Source organism: Clupea harengus, chromosome 26 (assembly GCF_900700415.2).
Source record: "Clupea harengus chromosome 26, Ch_v2.0.2, whole genome shotgun sequence".
Taxonomy (NCBI): Eukaryota; Metazoa; Chordata; class Actinopteri; order Clupeiformes; family Clupeidae; genus Clupea; species Clupea harengus.
In genome coordinates, this window is record NC_045177.1 from 11,668,049 (window position 1) to 11,684,873 (window position 16,825).

A 16,825-nucleotide genomic window follows, 5' to 3' on the forward strand; every position below is an offset into this window, starting at 1 on the left:
TTGTGTGTGTAAAAGGGAGATCATATTGCTGGCTCAGAAGTTGCACAGAAGAATGGTCAAGGAGACACATGCTAGAAGTCTCCAGAATCACAGATATATTTGCCAATTCTTGCCAAACACTACCCCCAAACACCCCCCCCCAAACCCCACCCCACCAGCCATGCAGTGAGGAGAGGGAAGGCACGTGCTTGTGTGTGTGTGTGTGTGTGTGTGTGTGTGTGTGTGTGTGTGTGTGTGTGTGGTGTGTGTGTGTGTGTGTGTGCGTCTATTTGAAGTTCCTTTATTAAGCAAGAGAAACCAAGATGGCCTTAGGAGAGTAATAATAGAAACACTAAAATGGGAGGGTGGGCTGTATGGCTGTGTTTGCATTTGTGTGCTTCAAATAAAACGTTTATCAAACAAAGAAATGCCTGTGTACGTCTGGTTTATGCGTCTCAAATACACTATACATTATACCTACATATAATGCCTGTGTACGTATGGTTTATGCGTCAAATCCACTGTACATTATATATACATACACTACAGTTGAAAAGTTTGGGGTCACCCAGACAATTTCGTGTTTTCATGAAAACTCTCACTTTTGTTTATCAAATGAGTTGCAAAATGAATAGAAAATATAGTCAAGACATTGACAAGGTTAGAAATAATGATTTGTATTTGAAATATTAATTTTGTTCTTCAAACTTTGCTTTTGTCAAAGAATGCTCCATTTGCAGCAGACCTTTGGCATTCTAGCTGTTAACTTGTTGGGGTAATCTGTAAACATTTCACCCCACGCTTCCTGAAGCACCTCCCACAAGTTGGATTGGCTTGATGGGCACTTCTTGCGTACCATACGGTCAAGCTGCTCCCACAACAGCTCAATGGGGTTGAGATCTGGTGACTGCGCTGGCCACTCTATTACAGACAGCATACCAGCTGCCAGCTTCTTCCCTAAATAGTTCTTGCATAATTTGGTGTGCTTTGGGTCATTGTCCTGTTGTAGGAGGAAATTGGCTCCAATCAAGCGCTGTACACCGGATATGGCATGGCGTTGCAAAATGGAGTAATAGCCTTCCTTATTTAAAATCCCTTTTACCTTGTACAAATCTCCCACTTCACCAGCACCAAAGCAGCCCCAGACCATCACATTACCTCCACCATGCTTGACAGATGGCGTCAGGCACTCTTCCAGCATCTTTTCACCTATTCTGCGTCTCACAAATGTTCTTCTGTGTGATCCAAACACCTCAAACTTTGATTCGTCTGTCCATAAATTTTTTTTCCAATCTTCCTCTGTCCAATGTCTGTGTTCTTTTGCCCATATCAATCTTTTCTTTGTATTGGCCAGTCTCAGATATGGCTTTTTCTTTGCCACTCTGCCTAGAAGGCCAGCATCCCGGAGTCGCCTCTTCACTATAGACGTTGACACTGGCGTTTTGCGGGTACCATTTAAAGAAGCTGCCAGTTGAGGACCTGTGAGGCGTCTATTTCTCAGACTAGAGACTCTAATATACTTGTCTTCTTGCTGAGTTGTGCACCAGGGCCTCCCACTTCTCTTTCTACTCTGTTAGAGCCCATTTGTGCTGTTCTCTGAAGGGAGTAGTACACACCGTTGTTGGACATTTTCAGTTACTTCGCAATTTCTCACATGGAATAGCCTTCATTTCTAAGAACAAGAATTGACTGGCGAGTTTCACATGAAAGTTCTCTTTTTCTGGCCATTTTGAGAGTATAATCGAACCCACAAATGTGATGCTCCAGATACTCAACTAGCTCAAAGGAAGGCCAGTTTTATAGCTTCTCTCAGTTTCCAGCTTTGCTAACATAATTGCACAAGGGTTTTCAAGGGTTTTCTAATCATCCATTAGTCTTCTAAGGCGATTAGCAAACACAATGTACCATTAGAACACTGGAGTGATAGTTGCTGGAAATGGGCCTCTATACTAGCCTGACGATGTCATACTCATAATTCTAGTCAGAATATGAGTCTGATATCGCTCCTTTGGGCTGTGATTATGGGGCGTGTTTCAACCGAACCAGGAGAAAAAATGCCTCTTCGCTCAATTGGTTACCTACAACCAATCAGAACAACGTAGTATGTGACCAGGGCCAGCTGATAAATTAAACTTTTACCGGATCCCGTAGGAAGGAAGGCAAAAACATCTTTTCGATTGACAAATGCCTTGATCGCGTTTCTCTGTTCCTCTTTCAAAATGAATGCACTGTCAATGTCTAAATGGACTCGAATCTATACATTTCAGCTCTCCAGCGGCAGCCATGTTTGTTGAAAACGAATTCAACCCGTGTGTTGGTGACGTGTTTGATTACGTTACTGTTGATCATCTGTCCATCATCGTATAAAGCCCGCCTTGACAATTTGATTGGTCCGGCAATTTCGGTCCGGAGATAATTTCTCCCCAATGGAGTAATGCCAGACCGAACTTCCCGACTTCAAATGTTGTGGGCGGGGCTAAGTTCGGTCTGGTATCCAGGCTACCTCTATACACCTATGTAGATATTTCATTAAAAACCAGACGTTTCCACCTACAATAGTCATTTACCACATTAACAATGTATAGAGTGTATTTCTGATTCATTTAAAGTTATCTTCATTGAAAAAAACAGTGCTTTTCTTTGAAAAATAAGGACATTTCTAAGTGACCCCAAACTTTTGAACGGTAGTGTATAATGCCTGTGTACATCTGGTTATGCGTCTCAAATCCACTGTGCATTATATATACATATAATGCCTGTGTACGTATGGTTTATGCGTCTCAAATCCACTGTGCATTATACAGTACCAGTCAAAAGTTTGGAACACATCTTGTGTTTTCACATCTTGTGTTTTCTTTACTTTTATTATTTTCTACATTGTAGATTAATACTGAAGACATTTAAACTAGGAAATAACACATATGGAATGATGTACTAAACAAAAAAAAGTGTTATCTACCATGTAGAAAATAATAAAAGTAAAGAAAAAAACGTATCAAAAAATGAGAAGGTGTGTCCAAACTCTTGACTGGTACTGTATATACATATAATGCCTGTGTACGTCTGGTTACTCTATTACTTTTGGATCTTCACTGCTCCACCTCCAGAAGGTGTTGACTTGATGTGGGACGTCTCAAATGGCTCAACGCTAATCGTTTCCACTCCAATCTCGACCCCATTCTTCCGTCTCCACATGCGTAAACCCCGGGCTGTGCTGAGGTTAGGAACAGGAGGACATATCTGGGCTGGTGGAGGTTTTGTCAATAGCATTTTTGGTCAATAGCACTCCAACGTTCTCTAGAATTTCAGTTGATCCTAGTATTTCCGTTGAATATAAACGTGCGTAAATGCACCAAGTTGAAAATGAAAATGCTGTCTTGTGGTCACGGCAGGACCTCTTCCTAACGAACCCCCACTGAGGAAATAAAGGGCATCCGACCAATCACCTGCCTGTCCAAGAATCATCACATTTTATTCTCCTCAGTGCACATAAAGCAGACATGCAGCTTAGTGTCTGTCTGTCATCATCCGGAAGCTTTGAGATCATCACCGCCATGTGAATACAGGACTGACTGAGCTTGACTCACCCACTGCAGTCATATAACGATCACTCGGGCATTCATCACATTCCTTAACGGGCATGTGATGGACAAAAACACGTCTTAGCTGTCAAATGTCTTTATTTGACTTTGTCAAGTGCAAAAGCAGTGGACAAGAAGTGCTACAGACGTAAATAAACCCATACCATACAAAAACAGAACAACATCATGCCGCATCATACAGAACATACAAACCACACATGAAGGATGGAATAAGGACACCTTGTTTACAAACACAATGCTTTTAAACACATGAAACAAACATGAAAACAAACACACAGGTGGGCTTTGGCACTTGAAAGGTAAGTCATTTACTCCTGCTGTCATCTCTGTTTGCAACATCCACATGTTTCATTCATCCCCCACATCTGGGTACCTCTTACTGCAACACGCAAATAGTCCATCTCCAAGCTGCTTACAACCCTTAGCCCAGGCTAACCTGGGATGTGGATTTCGATCTAAAACTTGTTTGTGTGAAAGAATGCCCTCTTGGTCAGTGCTGAGTATATGGGAACAGACATCATAAACCATTATCAACAAACTCTTAATAATATATACATCAGGTCACACCGATATGTACATACACACACTGACTTATGACAATGGTTAGAAGGATCGCTTGTTGTGTAAATGTTGTAATAATGACATTGTGAACTTATTTTTATTGACAGGATTTGGGAACGTGAATTTAAACATTTGGAACACCAGCTGGGTCGACTCTGAGAACCCATCCAACACTTCATTTGATATCAGCCACAAACAGAAATATGAACAAAAATAAATCTGATTAAAACAAAACGTTTGGAAAAAGTATGTATGTCCCTGAGATACTGTAAGGTAAACATTGTGGTTGTTTGGGGGAAGCTGATATTCCAGGAAACCGATGAGGGAAATATCAAAACAACATGGAGAAAAAAAATAAAAATAAAATAGAATCCTCATTCTTACAAACTCATGGCAACAGTTGTATATCCTGATGCAACTCTTGTAAAATACACTGTTCTAAATAGCTGTTTCTTCAGGGGGGGAGAAATAAACAAGACATACATGTTAAATATGGTCTACAATAACAGCTTGACATGGAAATAAAGTGCTAAGAACAAAAGTAAATGACCATTTTAATTTAAAATAAATCAATGCATACACGATTAGCAAGCTTTGGCAAATCTACTTGTAGAGTAACGTGAGGGAAGGCATCTCGTACGGAATTCGTACCAAGCTTATTATGTTTCAACACATGCGTTCATCCTCACAAACACTTAACATATGTACATCAATACAAAGTGCTTCCTTAATTTACATTAGACCGCTTCTGAAGGCGACAACAATCAAAAACATAGAAAACAACTCCAAAAGAAACATGATAGTTATAACCTACCAATACACAGAACTAATGCGACTTATGGACCCGCCCTTGTTTCCTACTAGTAGAAAGGAAAGAGGATAGTGATCTTCTCTTATTCCTTTTCAGTTTCCCTCTTTGTTCTGTCTATTCTTGCTTTGTCTCTCCTTCATTTATGTCCCTCTGTATTTGTCTTTCTTTTCTATCTCTCTCCTCTACCTTTCTCTTCCTCTCCAAACGTACGCTTGTGTTAGCGTCTGCTGCCCCATGCTCTCTCCATCCTCTCTCCATCCTCTCCTCCATCCTCTCTCCATCCTCTCTCCATCCTCTCTCCATCCTCTCCGTCTCTTTATTGTAGTCTAGGTTGATCAGGTTCAACGCCCCTATCTTGGACACGGATGGGGAGGGAAGGGTTAGGAGTCCTGAGGAATGCCATTTTATCAGCACCCTGATAACCTGTTAAGGTGTGTGTGTGTGTGTGTGTGTGTGTGTGAATATACTTGAGTGTGTATACTGTGTGTAACTGTACAAAATGTAGTGTATCTAAACCAGGTTTTTTAAAGCAGTATATGCATACATGTGCCAAGCAAGCATTGATTTGTGTGCATTTTCAAATAGTAATGTGGCACGATACATGAGAGTGGTACGTGAAAGTGTTTTCATATAATGTGTGGGTGAGCAGACCATCTTATAAGGTCAAGCACATTACCTGTGACCTTGAAAATAGCTTCCTTTTTTTAAACAGAACAGACAATATTAGTACATTTTTTTTTTTTTTTTAAAGAACACCAAACGTCTTTGTAGTCGTGGCAAGCCATTGTACAACAATCTTAATCTCTCGCTCTCCACAACTGCAGTCTGCTGAGTTCCTCTGGCTTCAGTGTGAGCACGAGCTGTGCTGTCGTCAAGGGTCACCCCCCCCCGCTGACCTCCAGGGCCAGGGGAATGGTAGGCTGGACGGCAAAGGACTGGGAGGGGGTAAACAAATGAGTAAACAAACAAACAATGGCGTCCTGCACCTCGTTGTTCTGCCAGCTTTGAACCAACTGACTCCTCAGGAGTGATTCTTCATGAGGTCCATGTCTACGGCCACCGGGGGTTCCCACATTTGGTATCCTCTTCTCTTTCATAACGTACCCTCTTAGTGATCCAGCTTATGACAACCATCGCCATTACGATGATTACTGTTCTACTTCTCTACCTTCAGATGCACCAGAGACAAAACCTGCTGTCAATGATGTCATCTCACTGATCTGCTCCTCCACCGCAATAGTCCCTGCTTCACGCTTTTTCAATGAATAAACCAAAAAAATAAAACAAAAAGAGTTTTCTCTCTCTTTCTCTCTCTCTGTTCTGTGTGTTCTGTGTGACCCCCAGGAGTGCTCAGGGTTTGGAGTGTCCTGAGACGGGCCTGTCGGGGTTGGGGTGAACCTTGTTCTTGAGCGGTGGAGGCTTGTGCTTCCGCTTACGGATGGGAACGATGGTCGTGTGTGCCGGGTGCCGGAACAGGCTGGAGGGCGTGCGGCCTTCCCTGTCGCTCGACGTGTCCCAGTCCAGCGATCTGGGAACGGGCGGTGGGGTAGAGCCGGGACCGGGCGCAGGGGTGCCGGGAACCGGAGAGGAGGCAGCGGCCGGAGCCGGGACGGAATCGGGACTGGACCTGGGGGCGTGGCTGATCACAGGACTCCCAGAGTCCTGATGGGAGCTGGCCTCTGCCCCCAGGGGCTTCTGGGTGTTCCCCTTGTGTGGACTCTTACGAGGCGGTTGCCTCCTGGGCCCTGCGGAGTCCTCTGCCCTGCTGCTGGTCCGTGTGCCCTGGCTGCACTTGCGTGCCGTGCTCCTGCTCCGGCTCCTGCTCCTCCTCTGCAGACGCTCCAGACGGCACTCGGTGCGGTACACCTCCTCGGTCGCCATGGTGACGCGGTCCAGCTGCAGGAGCAGCGCCTCGAACGTGGGCAGAAGCCGCCGTAGCGTGGCCTCCATTTCCGCTCTCTCCTTCCAGCTGTGGCCCCCCACCACCGCCCCCAGGGCCCCCAGCACCACGCTCTGGCCGGGGGCCTCCACCAGGCTGCACGGGCTCCAGGACATGGGGCGCCACGAGGCCTCGGAGCTCCCGTCCACGCTGTCAGGAGAGGGGGGCCCCTCGGGGGTGTCGATAGGGGGCAGACACAGAGACTTGCAGTCGCTGGTGGAGGAGGAGCGGGAGGGGGGCAGCTCCATGCCCTCGAAGCGCACCTTGTGGCGGAACTGAGGGGTGACACAGAGGAGATATGTAGACGTTTATGCCAAAATAAAAGTCATCATACAACCACTTAAATGATCTGAATAACCAATTGAATATTGTCAGAAAACTAGCAAAAGACTGGTAAGAACAAGACTACTGCCAGAGACAGAGAGCCACAGATCAGGAGACACCGATCCTCTCCAACCATCTCACTCACCTCTTTGGTGCGGCTCAGGCCCATCCAGATCTTGAGGCGTCGGAGGAAGAGCTCCACCATCTCGTAGTCCTGCAGGTCCACCACGGGCCGGTACAGCTCCTCTCGAGCGCACCTGTAGTTGCGCAGCAGTGCGGACGTGACCAGCCAGAGCAGGACCAGCTTCAGCACGGCGAAGCTGCTGTGGAACAGCACACCCCAGCCGGAGCTCGCCGACGGGCTCAGGGGGTACCACGACACCAGAGCCCGTCCGCCACTGCCCAGTAACGCCAGGAACACGGAGCCGACACTGCCATAGCCTCTCAGCACCGAGTGGAACAGCTGCAAAAGGGAGACACAAAATAAGGCATGATCAACAGACTATATGACAGGAAATAAACAGGATGAGTTGGTTGTTTAAGGTTAACTGTAATTAATTATTTCTACCGATGCAATATTTGGAGACGGAGAGGGAGAGGCATGAAAGGCAAAACCGAGGCGTGTATTTATGAGCTCCATTGATGTGTCAGTAACTGCAGCATGCGGACCCTGTTTGTGCATGGAGCGGATTCACACGTTAAATACAGGGAGAGCAGAGAGGAAATGTAAAGGGGATTTTACTAAATATCAAATGCACACAGCATCATGTCCTCAGAAGATGAAAGACTTTTTGCACAAAGGCATGAAAGTGTTTTTTATTTGTTTTTGTTTTTATTAGCAAGATATTACTAAAGGTCCCACAACAGAAATCACGTAACTGTTCAGAAGTGTCAAGTTAATCATTTTTTTTTCTTCTATAAATCGCCAGATCACAACGGAAGTCATTTAAGGTTACCTTTCCTATAGAACAGATCTATAGCTTTTCCGTGTATTAAACAAAATAAAAAGCCTTATGTTATTTAGCTGTGAATAATGAAGGAAGCAATACATTATTAAACGATTATTATCCAAACCCTTGAGAGCTGTTGCCATGGAGATTTAACGTTACTTTCTGTTTGAAGATAAGGTAGCAGCGAGTGTTGAAGAATGGATGACTTGAAATTGGACGACTTTAAATTAATATATGAAATTCAACAACTTTACGGATAAAATAAATAAACAAGGATAGCAAAACAGATTGATACGCATAGAATGAGAACGGCAGAAACGCAAGCAGGACGTCATATGACACAGGCTTTTTTTCTTTCTCATATGTGAAGGCTGAGACATTCATAACATTTTATTCAGTCTTACTGATGGTCCTTCTGTAATGCCAACAGGTGCACTGTGTTGTGGATAAGTTTTGTAGTCCTGGTAATCTTTTGTTTAGCATATTGGCAAGGTTATTTATTTCTGTTCTTGATGAATGAATGTTTGTTTATTAATCAGTTATTTTTTAACAAATAACTCAATTATGATTACAAAGAGGAAACTTTCATCTGAACTTTTTGGAAAAGCTCCCTCGAAATCAAGGATTTTGGGCCGCAACATCTCAAATAATGTCACCAATATCACAATGATTCCTTTAAGTGTCTGTGTCGGTGCCCCCCCCCCCTTTTTAGCCATGCATAGTCTCTATTTATGAACATGTTTTGTGGTAGATCATTTTTAGTTGGTCATTTTAAAAGTAGATCACAAGCCAAAAAAGTGTGGGCACCCCTGATGTAAAACTGTCGGCACGTATGTGTCCTTGTGCGCCCAGCTAAATGGATAAGAAACGATGAAAATCTGAAGCTGGTTGGAGAATTTATGATTTCACGGGTCGAGACAGTCAATAATTAAATTGATTGTCGTTGAGTGAAATAACACAAGAGAGTATAGCACAGAATAGTGGTAGACAAGGCTGACAGTAGAAAGTTCAACAGAAGGACTGGAAATATCTCAATGGTGTTATGTAAATCTAAAAGCTGCTTAAATTCAAAGCAGTTAAGTTAAGTGACCTTGTAGTCCAGACATATGGGAGTTAAGTGACCTTGTAGTCCAGTGTGTGTAGTGTGTGTAGTGTGTGTGTAGTGTGTGTGTGTGTAGTGTGTGTAGTGTGTGTGTGTGTGTGTGTGTGTAGTGTGTGTGTGTGTGTGGTGTGTGTGTAGTGTGTTTGTGGTGTGTGTGTGTAGTGTGTGTAGTGTGTGGTGTGTTTGTAGTGTGTGTGTGTGTGTGTAGTGTGTGTAGCGTGTAGTGTGTGTGTGGTGTGTTTGTGTGTGTAGCGTGTGTGTAGTGTGTGTGTAGTGTGTGTGTGTGTGTGTGTAGTGTGTGTGTGTAGTGTGTGTAGTGTGTGTGTAGTGTGTGTGTAGTGTGTGTAGTGTGTGTAGTGTGTGTGTGTAGTGTGTGTAGTAAAGGCTCTCACCAGGTGTCCAGTGTAGGAGTAGGGGTGTGTGTGTGTAGTGTGTGTAGTGTGTGTAGTGTGTGTGTGTAGTGTGTGTGTAGTGTGTGTGTGTAGTGTGTAGTGTGTGTGTGTAAGTGTGTAGTGTGTGAAGTGTGTAGTGTGTGTAGTGTGTGTGTAGTGTGTGTGTAGTGTGTGTGCTCTCACCAGGTGTCCAGTGTAGGAGTAGGGGTGTGTAGTGTGTAGTGTGTAGTGTGTGTAGTGTGTGTGTAGTGTGTGTGTGTGTAGTGTGTGTGCTCTCACCAGGTGTCCAGTGTAGGAGTAGGCCAGCAGCAGGATGAGCAGAGCCACGGAGGCGGCCAGGAGCTCATGCAGCGAGCGCCGTAACGTCCTGCCAAACACCGCCCACTCCCTCAGGAACCGCAGCTGATGGGAGGCCTGCGTGGAGGGAGACGGAGGGACAGGGGGAGAGGTCACGGGGTCACGGGGGGGGGGGGACGACAAGAGGAAAGACCGTGATTAGGCTGATGCATCTTGGATAAATAAACAGGGATAAAGGGTGAAGTCTCATTGAGAGTTGAGCAGACACCTCTAATCCTGCGGGCCTACGTGCTGTGACTACATGTGAACATAATTGCTTTGAGAGCACCTTGGGCGGTTTTTTAATGGGGACTAATGTGCACGTCGATGCACAAAATAAATTCGGCATGTCAGTTTAGGCAGATTTTCAGAGAACCCATTGAACACACTTAAGATGACAAATGGTGTCTTACATAACCGACCAAGGACCTGTTTACAGCCATCAACAGCAATAACAACAACAACAACAGAGAGTGCTTCTGCCAAGAATGGATATAGTGGACTTCTGCAATAGCAGCCTGAGCTTTAGGACTTTGCAAAACACAATCAAGGTCAAGGTCAAGGTAAAGGTCAAGGTAAATCTTTATCGCTATCCCCGAGGGGCAGTTGGTTGCCCAGCCAGCAGTAAGACAATCCCCGACAACCGTCAACACACCCCACTCCACACAACCAATTTACATAGATAAAAAAGCCAATAGCAGCAGGGACACATTTCTTTTTTAAATCTACTGGTCCTGCATCTTAGCAGAATGGATCTGCGCCCAGAAGCAACCTGAACTCACTGAACACGGGGTGACTGGGGGCAGCAAGGATAACTGGCTCTGGCTCTGGCTCTGGCTCTGTATACTTGGGAGAGGTCATTAAAGTTTGTGCCGGCAATTTTACTGTCTAACAATTCCTTCCAACCTGTTCCTGTTTTTCACGGTGACCCTAAACCCAGCAAATAAAAGAGAAGGTTAGAACAGACTCAAAGAAACGAGAATCAAATATTCTCATAAGAGTGTTTTTAACATCCAATGTCCAACTCCACTAGTGTCTTCTCCATGCTGAGGGGAATTACCATGTGGTGAATACTAATGAGCCTGTGTCCAGACGCTAGGGAGGAAATCACCTGGGAAGGCGAGTAATGGCTAGCAACTACAGAAAATTGCTGTAAAATGGGGAGGAATGAGAAAATGAAAAGGAGATGAAAAGTCGGAGGATACGAGTGAAAACAGGAGCTATTGGTTACTGATGAGCAGAGTGAAAACAGGAGCTATTGGTTACTGATGAGCAGAGTGAAAACAGGAGCTATTGGTTACTGATGAGCAGAGTGAAAACAGGAGCTATTGGTTACTGATGAGCAGAAAGTCAGCCCGACACTCCTGGAGGAGATCCTGCATCTCCCTCATCCTCTCACCTTCAGCACCAGGAGGAAGAGCAGGAGCGCACTGAGCGCGCTCATGGCCTGACTTTGCTGGGCCAGCCCGTAGAAGTCGGTGAAGCTGTGGCGCCGGCGCAGGAAGGCGTCCCACTGGCGGTCGGCGTAGGCGGCGCGGGCCAGGTGCAGCGCGGCCACACACAGGGCCAGTGCCAGGCTGCAGACGCCCGCCACGTTCCACATGCGCACCAGGTAGAGGCGGCCCTCCCTCAGGACGGAGGCACCCTCACGCACACAGAAGAACAGCACCAGTGCCAGCAGGACCACCTGGAGAAGAAGTCAGAATGTGTTAATGCTCAAAAGATGAATGGAGTCCATGCTGTTTCCATGACGATGACTGCTCAGTCACCCCACCAGTTGCAAACCCTGGCTGAGTTCTAAATGGTTGATGGGGGGAGGGGGGGGGGGTGCCCTGTGACATGCTGGATGTGATGTGGGAGAGAGATGGCAAGTCCCAACTCTGCTGGGCATGGGGTTTTTATGATTGGTGTGAGGATTGGTGTGCCTGGCCCGCCGCGGGTGGTTTACCGTGAGCAGCAGAGGGAGGTCCAAGCCTTGGCTGAGGCGGTGCAGACGGCAAGTCTTCAGGTCCAGACTGGCCTGAACGTGCTCAGACACGGGGAACTCCAGCAGGAAGGTCAACACAGCCAGCAGATTTGAGTTTGTGTTGTACACAGAGAACTCCACAAACAAAGCCCTCGTCCTGCACAGACAGACAGACACAGACAGACACAGACAGACAGACAGACAGACAGACAGACAGACAGACAGACAGACAGACAGACAGACAGGCAGGCAGACAGACAGACAGACAGACAGACACACATGTCAATGGTTTTAATTGGAATCATGAAGGAAAGACTGAAAGATCAAAACACGTGGGGAAGAGGCAACAGCTGCCCAAGGATATACAAAACACAAAACAAACAACGCAAATACACAGGAAACTGTATTTTTATGCCATAATACTCCACATTCCGTTGAAGTTGTGCCCACATTGTTGACAGCACTGCACTGTGAATCAACTTCTTATAGACAGACAACTCCTTGCTTCTTTGACACCTTTTGGAAATAGTTTCATTATTCCCTCCCATCCCTCCCTTCACACAAACAAACAAACAAACAAACAAACAAACACTCACAGTGGGTCCAGCCACTGATGTGTTTGGAGATGTTGAATGAGGGCTTTGGAAACGTCCATGCTTGTGGTCACCTCCTGCACGAATCCACCACTGCCGTACACCCACGCCTGCCCCCAGTGCCACGCCCTGCACAGAGGCACAAACAAACAAACAAACAAACAAACAAACACAGTCTGAGATCAAAAGCAGCAGGGATAGACTACACAAGAAAAGTAGACACCAGAGTCGACACCAACCCCTGCATATGACATCATCAGGAGAACGTGCCGTGTAATATCAATACTGTGCAGGTGAACATCAAAAGCATATGACATCATCAGGAGAACGTGCGTGCGTGTAATATCAATACTGTGCAGGTGAACATCAAAAGCATATGACATCATCAGGAGAACATTCCGTGTAATATGAATACTGTGCAGGTGAACATCAAAAGCATATGACATCATCAGGAGAACGTGCGTGCGTGTAATATCAATACTGTGCAGGTGAACATCAAAAGCATATGACATCATCAGGAGAACATGCCGTGTAATATCAATACTGTGCAGGTGTGCTGTGCAGAGAGGAAGTGAGGTGAACGTGTGATGACAGAGAGGAAGTGAGGTGAACGTGTGAAGGAGCACTGATGACAGGGAGGAAGTGAGGTGAACGTGCAATGACAGAGAGGAAGTGAGGTGAACGTGTGATGACAGAGAGGAAGTGAGGTGAACGTGTGATGACAGGGAGGAAGTGAGGTGAACGTGTGATGACAGAGAGGAAGTGAGGTGATCGTGTGATGACAGACAGGAAGTGAGGTGAACGTGTGATGACAGGGAGGAAGTGAGGTGAACGTGCGATGGAGAAACACCACACAGCTGTGCTGAAGGAGGTACTATGCCCAGAGTTCTGCCCCATCGCTCAGCTTACCCGCCACTCTCAGCAGAGCTCAGGGTCCAGTTGGGCGAGAGTCTGGAGCCCGGGCCGGTCCAGCCGACCGCATGGTCCCTCACCCCACACCCAAACCAAGAGGATCCTGGGAAAGAGCCGCCCGTCGGACAGGCTGATGGGAGGAGGAACACAACGGTGTTGAGAAAAAGGGGGCTCTTGAGTTTTTCTGCATAAATCTGATTCACTCTAAATTCTTTATGTCCTTGACAGGCCATTTTATACGAAGGTGGGTTACACAATAAATTCTGTTCTTTGCCGTATCAGAACTGAGGATCTGACATTGACGTTGACACCCAGCCTTTCCTTCTCGTGGCTCTGCAGAAGCACAATGGGAGGAGACACGCAAGCTGTAGCCAAAGGTTGCCTGTCAGTCCCCCCATCTTTGAGATCTCACTCTGTGGCCTCAGTGGTGGAGATGAGGCTTGACGGCTGAGAGGTCTGCGCACAGATTCACACATTGTCACCCCCCCCCCCCACACACACACACACACACACACACCCCACACACACACACACCCCAGACGCTGTCCTACTTGGCTGCATTGTTCTTTCCTGTCAGAAATGAGAGCACTGCCGCTTTCCCCCTTCCTCACCAGTCATTCAATTCCTTCTCCTCGACTCCCCTTCTCCCTCTCTCCTCTCCTCCCTCACATTCGTCCTCCTCCCCCTCCACTCCTCTGCCTCTCATGTTCATTTCTTTTCTTCCTCAGCCTCCACTCCTTGTCCCCTCCTCCCCTCTTCTCTTCTCACCTGCTGGAGCTCGGAGCTGCCGGAGGCGTGGCGTTCCCAGGAGCACGCTGCCCGTGTCACGCATCAGGGCGGAGCCATCCAGGAGCTGCGGCAGCAAGGAGTCGGCGAGCCACGGCCACACGTCCTCACGGCTTCATGCAAGACAGGAGAGATGGCAAGTCATTCACCTTAGAGTGGGCACACAACGCCATGACAGGGGCGGGCACACAACGCCATGACAGGGGCGGGCACACAACGCCATGACAGGGGCGGGCACACAACGCCATGACAGGGGTGGGCACACAACGCCATGACAGGGGTGGGCACACAACGCCACGACAGGGGTGGGCACACAACGCCATGACAGGGGTGGGCACACAACGCCATGACAGGGGCGGGCACACAACGCCATGACAGGGGCGGGCACACAACGCCATGACAGGGGTGGGCACACAACGCCATGACAGGGGTGGGCACACAACGCCATGACAGGGGTGGGCACACAACGCCATGACAGGGGTGGGCCCGCTTCTGTGCCCTGTGCTGGCCCCTCAATGACCCACTTTGTAAACACAGGGTTATCATTGAGGGTGACAGCCGAGGCACAAGAGATTGATAGGGGCCCATCTGAAAGGCTACAGCATAGACACACTGCCAGGGAGGGCATGAGGAACACTAACAGCATAGACACACTGCCAGGGAGGGGGTGAGAGACACTAACAGCATAGACACACTGCCAGGGAGGGCATGAGGAACACTAACAGCATAGACACACTGCCAGGGAGGGGGTGAGAGACACTAACAGCATAGACACACTGCCAGAGAGGGGTTGAGGAACACTCACAGCATAGACACACTGCCAGGGAGGGCATGAGGAACACTAACAGCATAGACACACTGCCAGGGAGGGGTTGAGGAACACTAACAGCATAGACACACTGCCAGGGAGGGCATGAGGAACACTAACACACTCACAGCATAGACACACTGCCAGGGAGGGCATGAGGAACACACTACAGCATAGACACACTGCCAGGGAGGGGGTGAGAGACACTAACAGCATAGACACACTGCCAGGGAGGGCATGAGGAACACTAACAGCATAGACACACTGCCAGGGAGGGGTTGAGGAACACTAACAGCATAGACACACTGCCAGGGAGGGGTTGAGGAACACTCACAGCATAGACACACTGCCAGGAACACTAACACACTACAGGAGCAGATGCCAAGGGCATACAGATGAAGAGAGAAACAATAAAAAATACAAGAAAAGATGTTCAAGAAGTGAGGACGTGTGTATATCTATCTCACATGATACACTATGTGTCTATGGTCTAGGATTCAATGCAAATAACACAGTCTACCAGTAATACTATTATTACTATTTTATGCATTGAAGTATTTCCACTATGCACAAAGCCAAAATATGAGTGGCTGTGAATAGCATTACTGTAGATAGTATGTATGTATATAATGTAGAATATAATATACGTATATGTATATATGTATATAATGTATAATATAATATAGAACTGGTAGCCTTCACTGTGCACATTTCTGGAATATTTTGCTCATTTTGACGAAATCTTCCCTATAATGAAAACTTGTTCCTTGTTTACTTTGGGATAAGTTGGCAGAGACCCAAGAATCTGCGATGTCCCATTAATGAGAATGTTACGGTCATTTGATATCTGATAATCTTTTGTGATACCACGCAGATTTGTAACTATGTGGTATATCACTAATGAATATCAAGTAGGCTGCAAACACACAGGGAAGAGAGAGAGAGAGGAAAGAGCTGAAACACTCCTCTATTCCTCTAGGGAGGCGACGCTGTCATGGGGTATTTAGACTGAACTTGCACAGGATTAGACATGTCTAACCAATACAGCATCATGATTCACTCTTCAACAGGATTTTCAATTGCATTAGCTTTCAGAACACCCCTACTATGAGGGGAAGACACAATTAGCAGGATAGGGTTTAGGTGAGAGACAGGATAAAAGACAAGGAGAGATACACCTGAGAGAGAAAGACAAGGAGAGATACACCTGAGAGAGAAAGGCAATACACATCCGCTCACTCCTTTCTATCTATCTATTTGATTGAGCACAAGTGTATTCATGGGTGTGCTCATGATTAAATGTCTTTCATGACAATGAATCTGTATCATTAAGTGGCAGCTACCTGTTGATGTTCCATTACATTTAGATTTCCATTTACATTTAGTCATTTAGCAGACGCTTTTGTCCAAAGCGACGTACAAGGGAGAGAATAGTCAAGCTACGAGCAATAGAACCTGGTGTAACAATAAATACCACTTTACATAAGAAATATAACAAAATGAAATAAAAAAGAAAAAGTGAGAGCCTGTATCATTGAGTGGCAGCGCTACCTGTTGATGTTGTTGAAGTCTAATGACTGCAGACGCTGCTGGAGTTGGCTGCGCAGCTGCAGACGCTGAGTGTCCGTGGCGGAGTCTGCGTAGTTGAGCAGGAGAACCACCAGCAGGAACAGCATGTACACCACAAACCCCTAAGACACCCACACACACAGCCCACAGTTAGAGAGAACATGTACACCACAAACCCCTAAGACACCCACACAC

The 16,825-nt window shown here is 46.5% G+C and overlaps 2 protein-coding genes across 2 annotated transcripts in view; one reads left to right on the top strand and one right to left on the bottom strand.

The window, feature by feature from the left end:
* LOC116219883 (tuberin-like) overlaps positions 1–152 on the top strand; it is a 4,698-nt gene extending 4,546 nt beyond the window's left edge. Inside the window, exon 8 of the mRNA XM_031563987.2 lies at positions 1–152. This exon is cut by the window's left edge and continues 442 nt beyond it. The gene's annotated coding sequence lies outside the window, so the exon portion shown is untranslated.
* A 3,489-nt stretch (positions 153–3,641) lies between these two features.
* pkd1a (polycystic kidney disease 1a) overlaps positions 3,642–16,825 on the bottom strand; it is a 70,354-nt gene continuing 57,170 nt past the window's right edge. The window contains exons 28-36 of the mRNA XM_031563802.1: positions 16,613–16,752; positions 14,236–14,366; positions 13,465–13,597; positions 12,559–12,684; positions 11,945–12,119; positions 11,396–11,683; positions 9,940–10,074; positions 7,362–7,679; positions 3,642–7,167 (exon numbers count right to left, since the gene is read on the bottom strand). Coding sequence (XP_031419662.1) covers positions 6,304–7,167; positions 7,362–7,679; positions 9,940–10,074; positions 11,396–11,683; positions 11,945–12,119; positions 12,559–12,684; positions 13,465–13,597; positions 14,236–14,366; positions 16,613–16,752 — 2,310 coding nt within the window. The 3' untranslated portion in view covers positions 3,642–6,303. The remainder of the gene's footprint in view (positions 7,168–7,361; positions 7,680–9,939; positions 10,075–11,395; positions 11,684–11,944; positions 12,120–12,558; positions 12,685–13,464; positions 13,598–14,235; positions 14,367–16,612; positions 16,753–16,825) is intronic.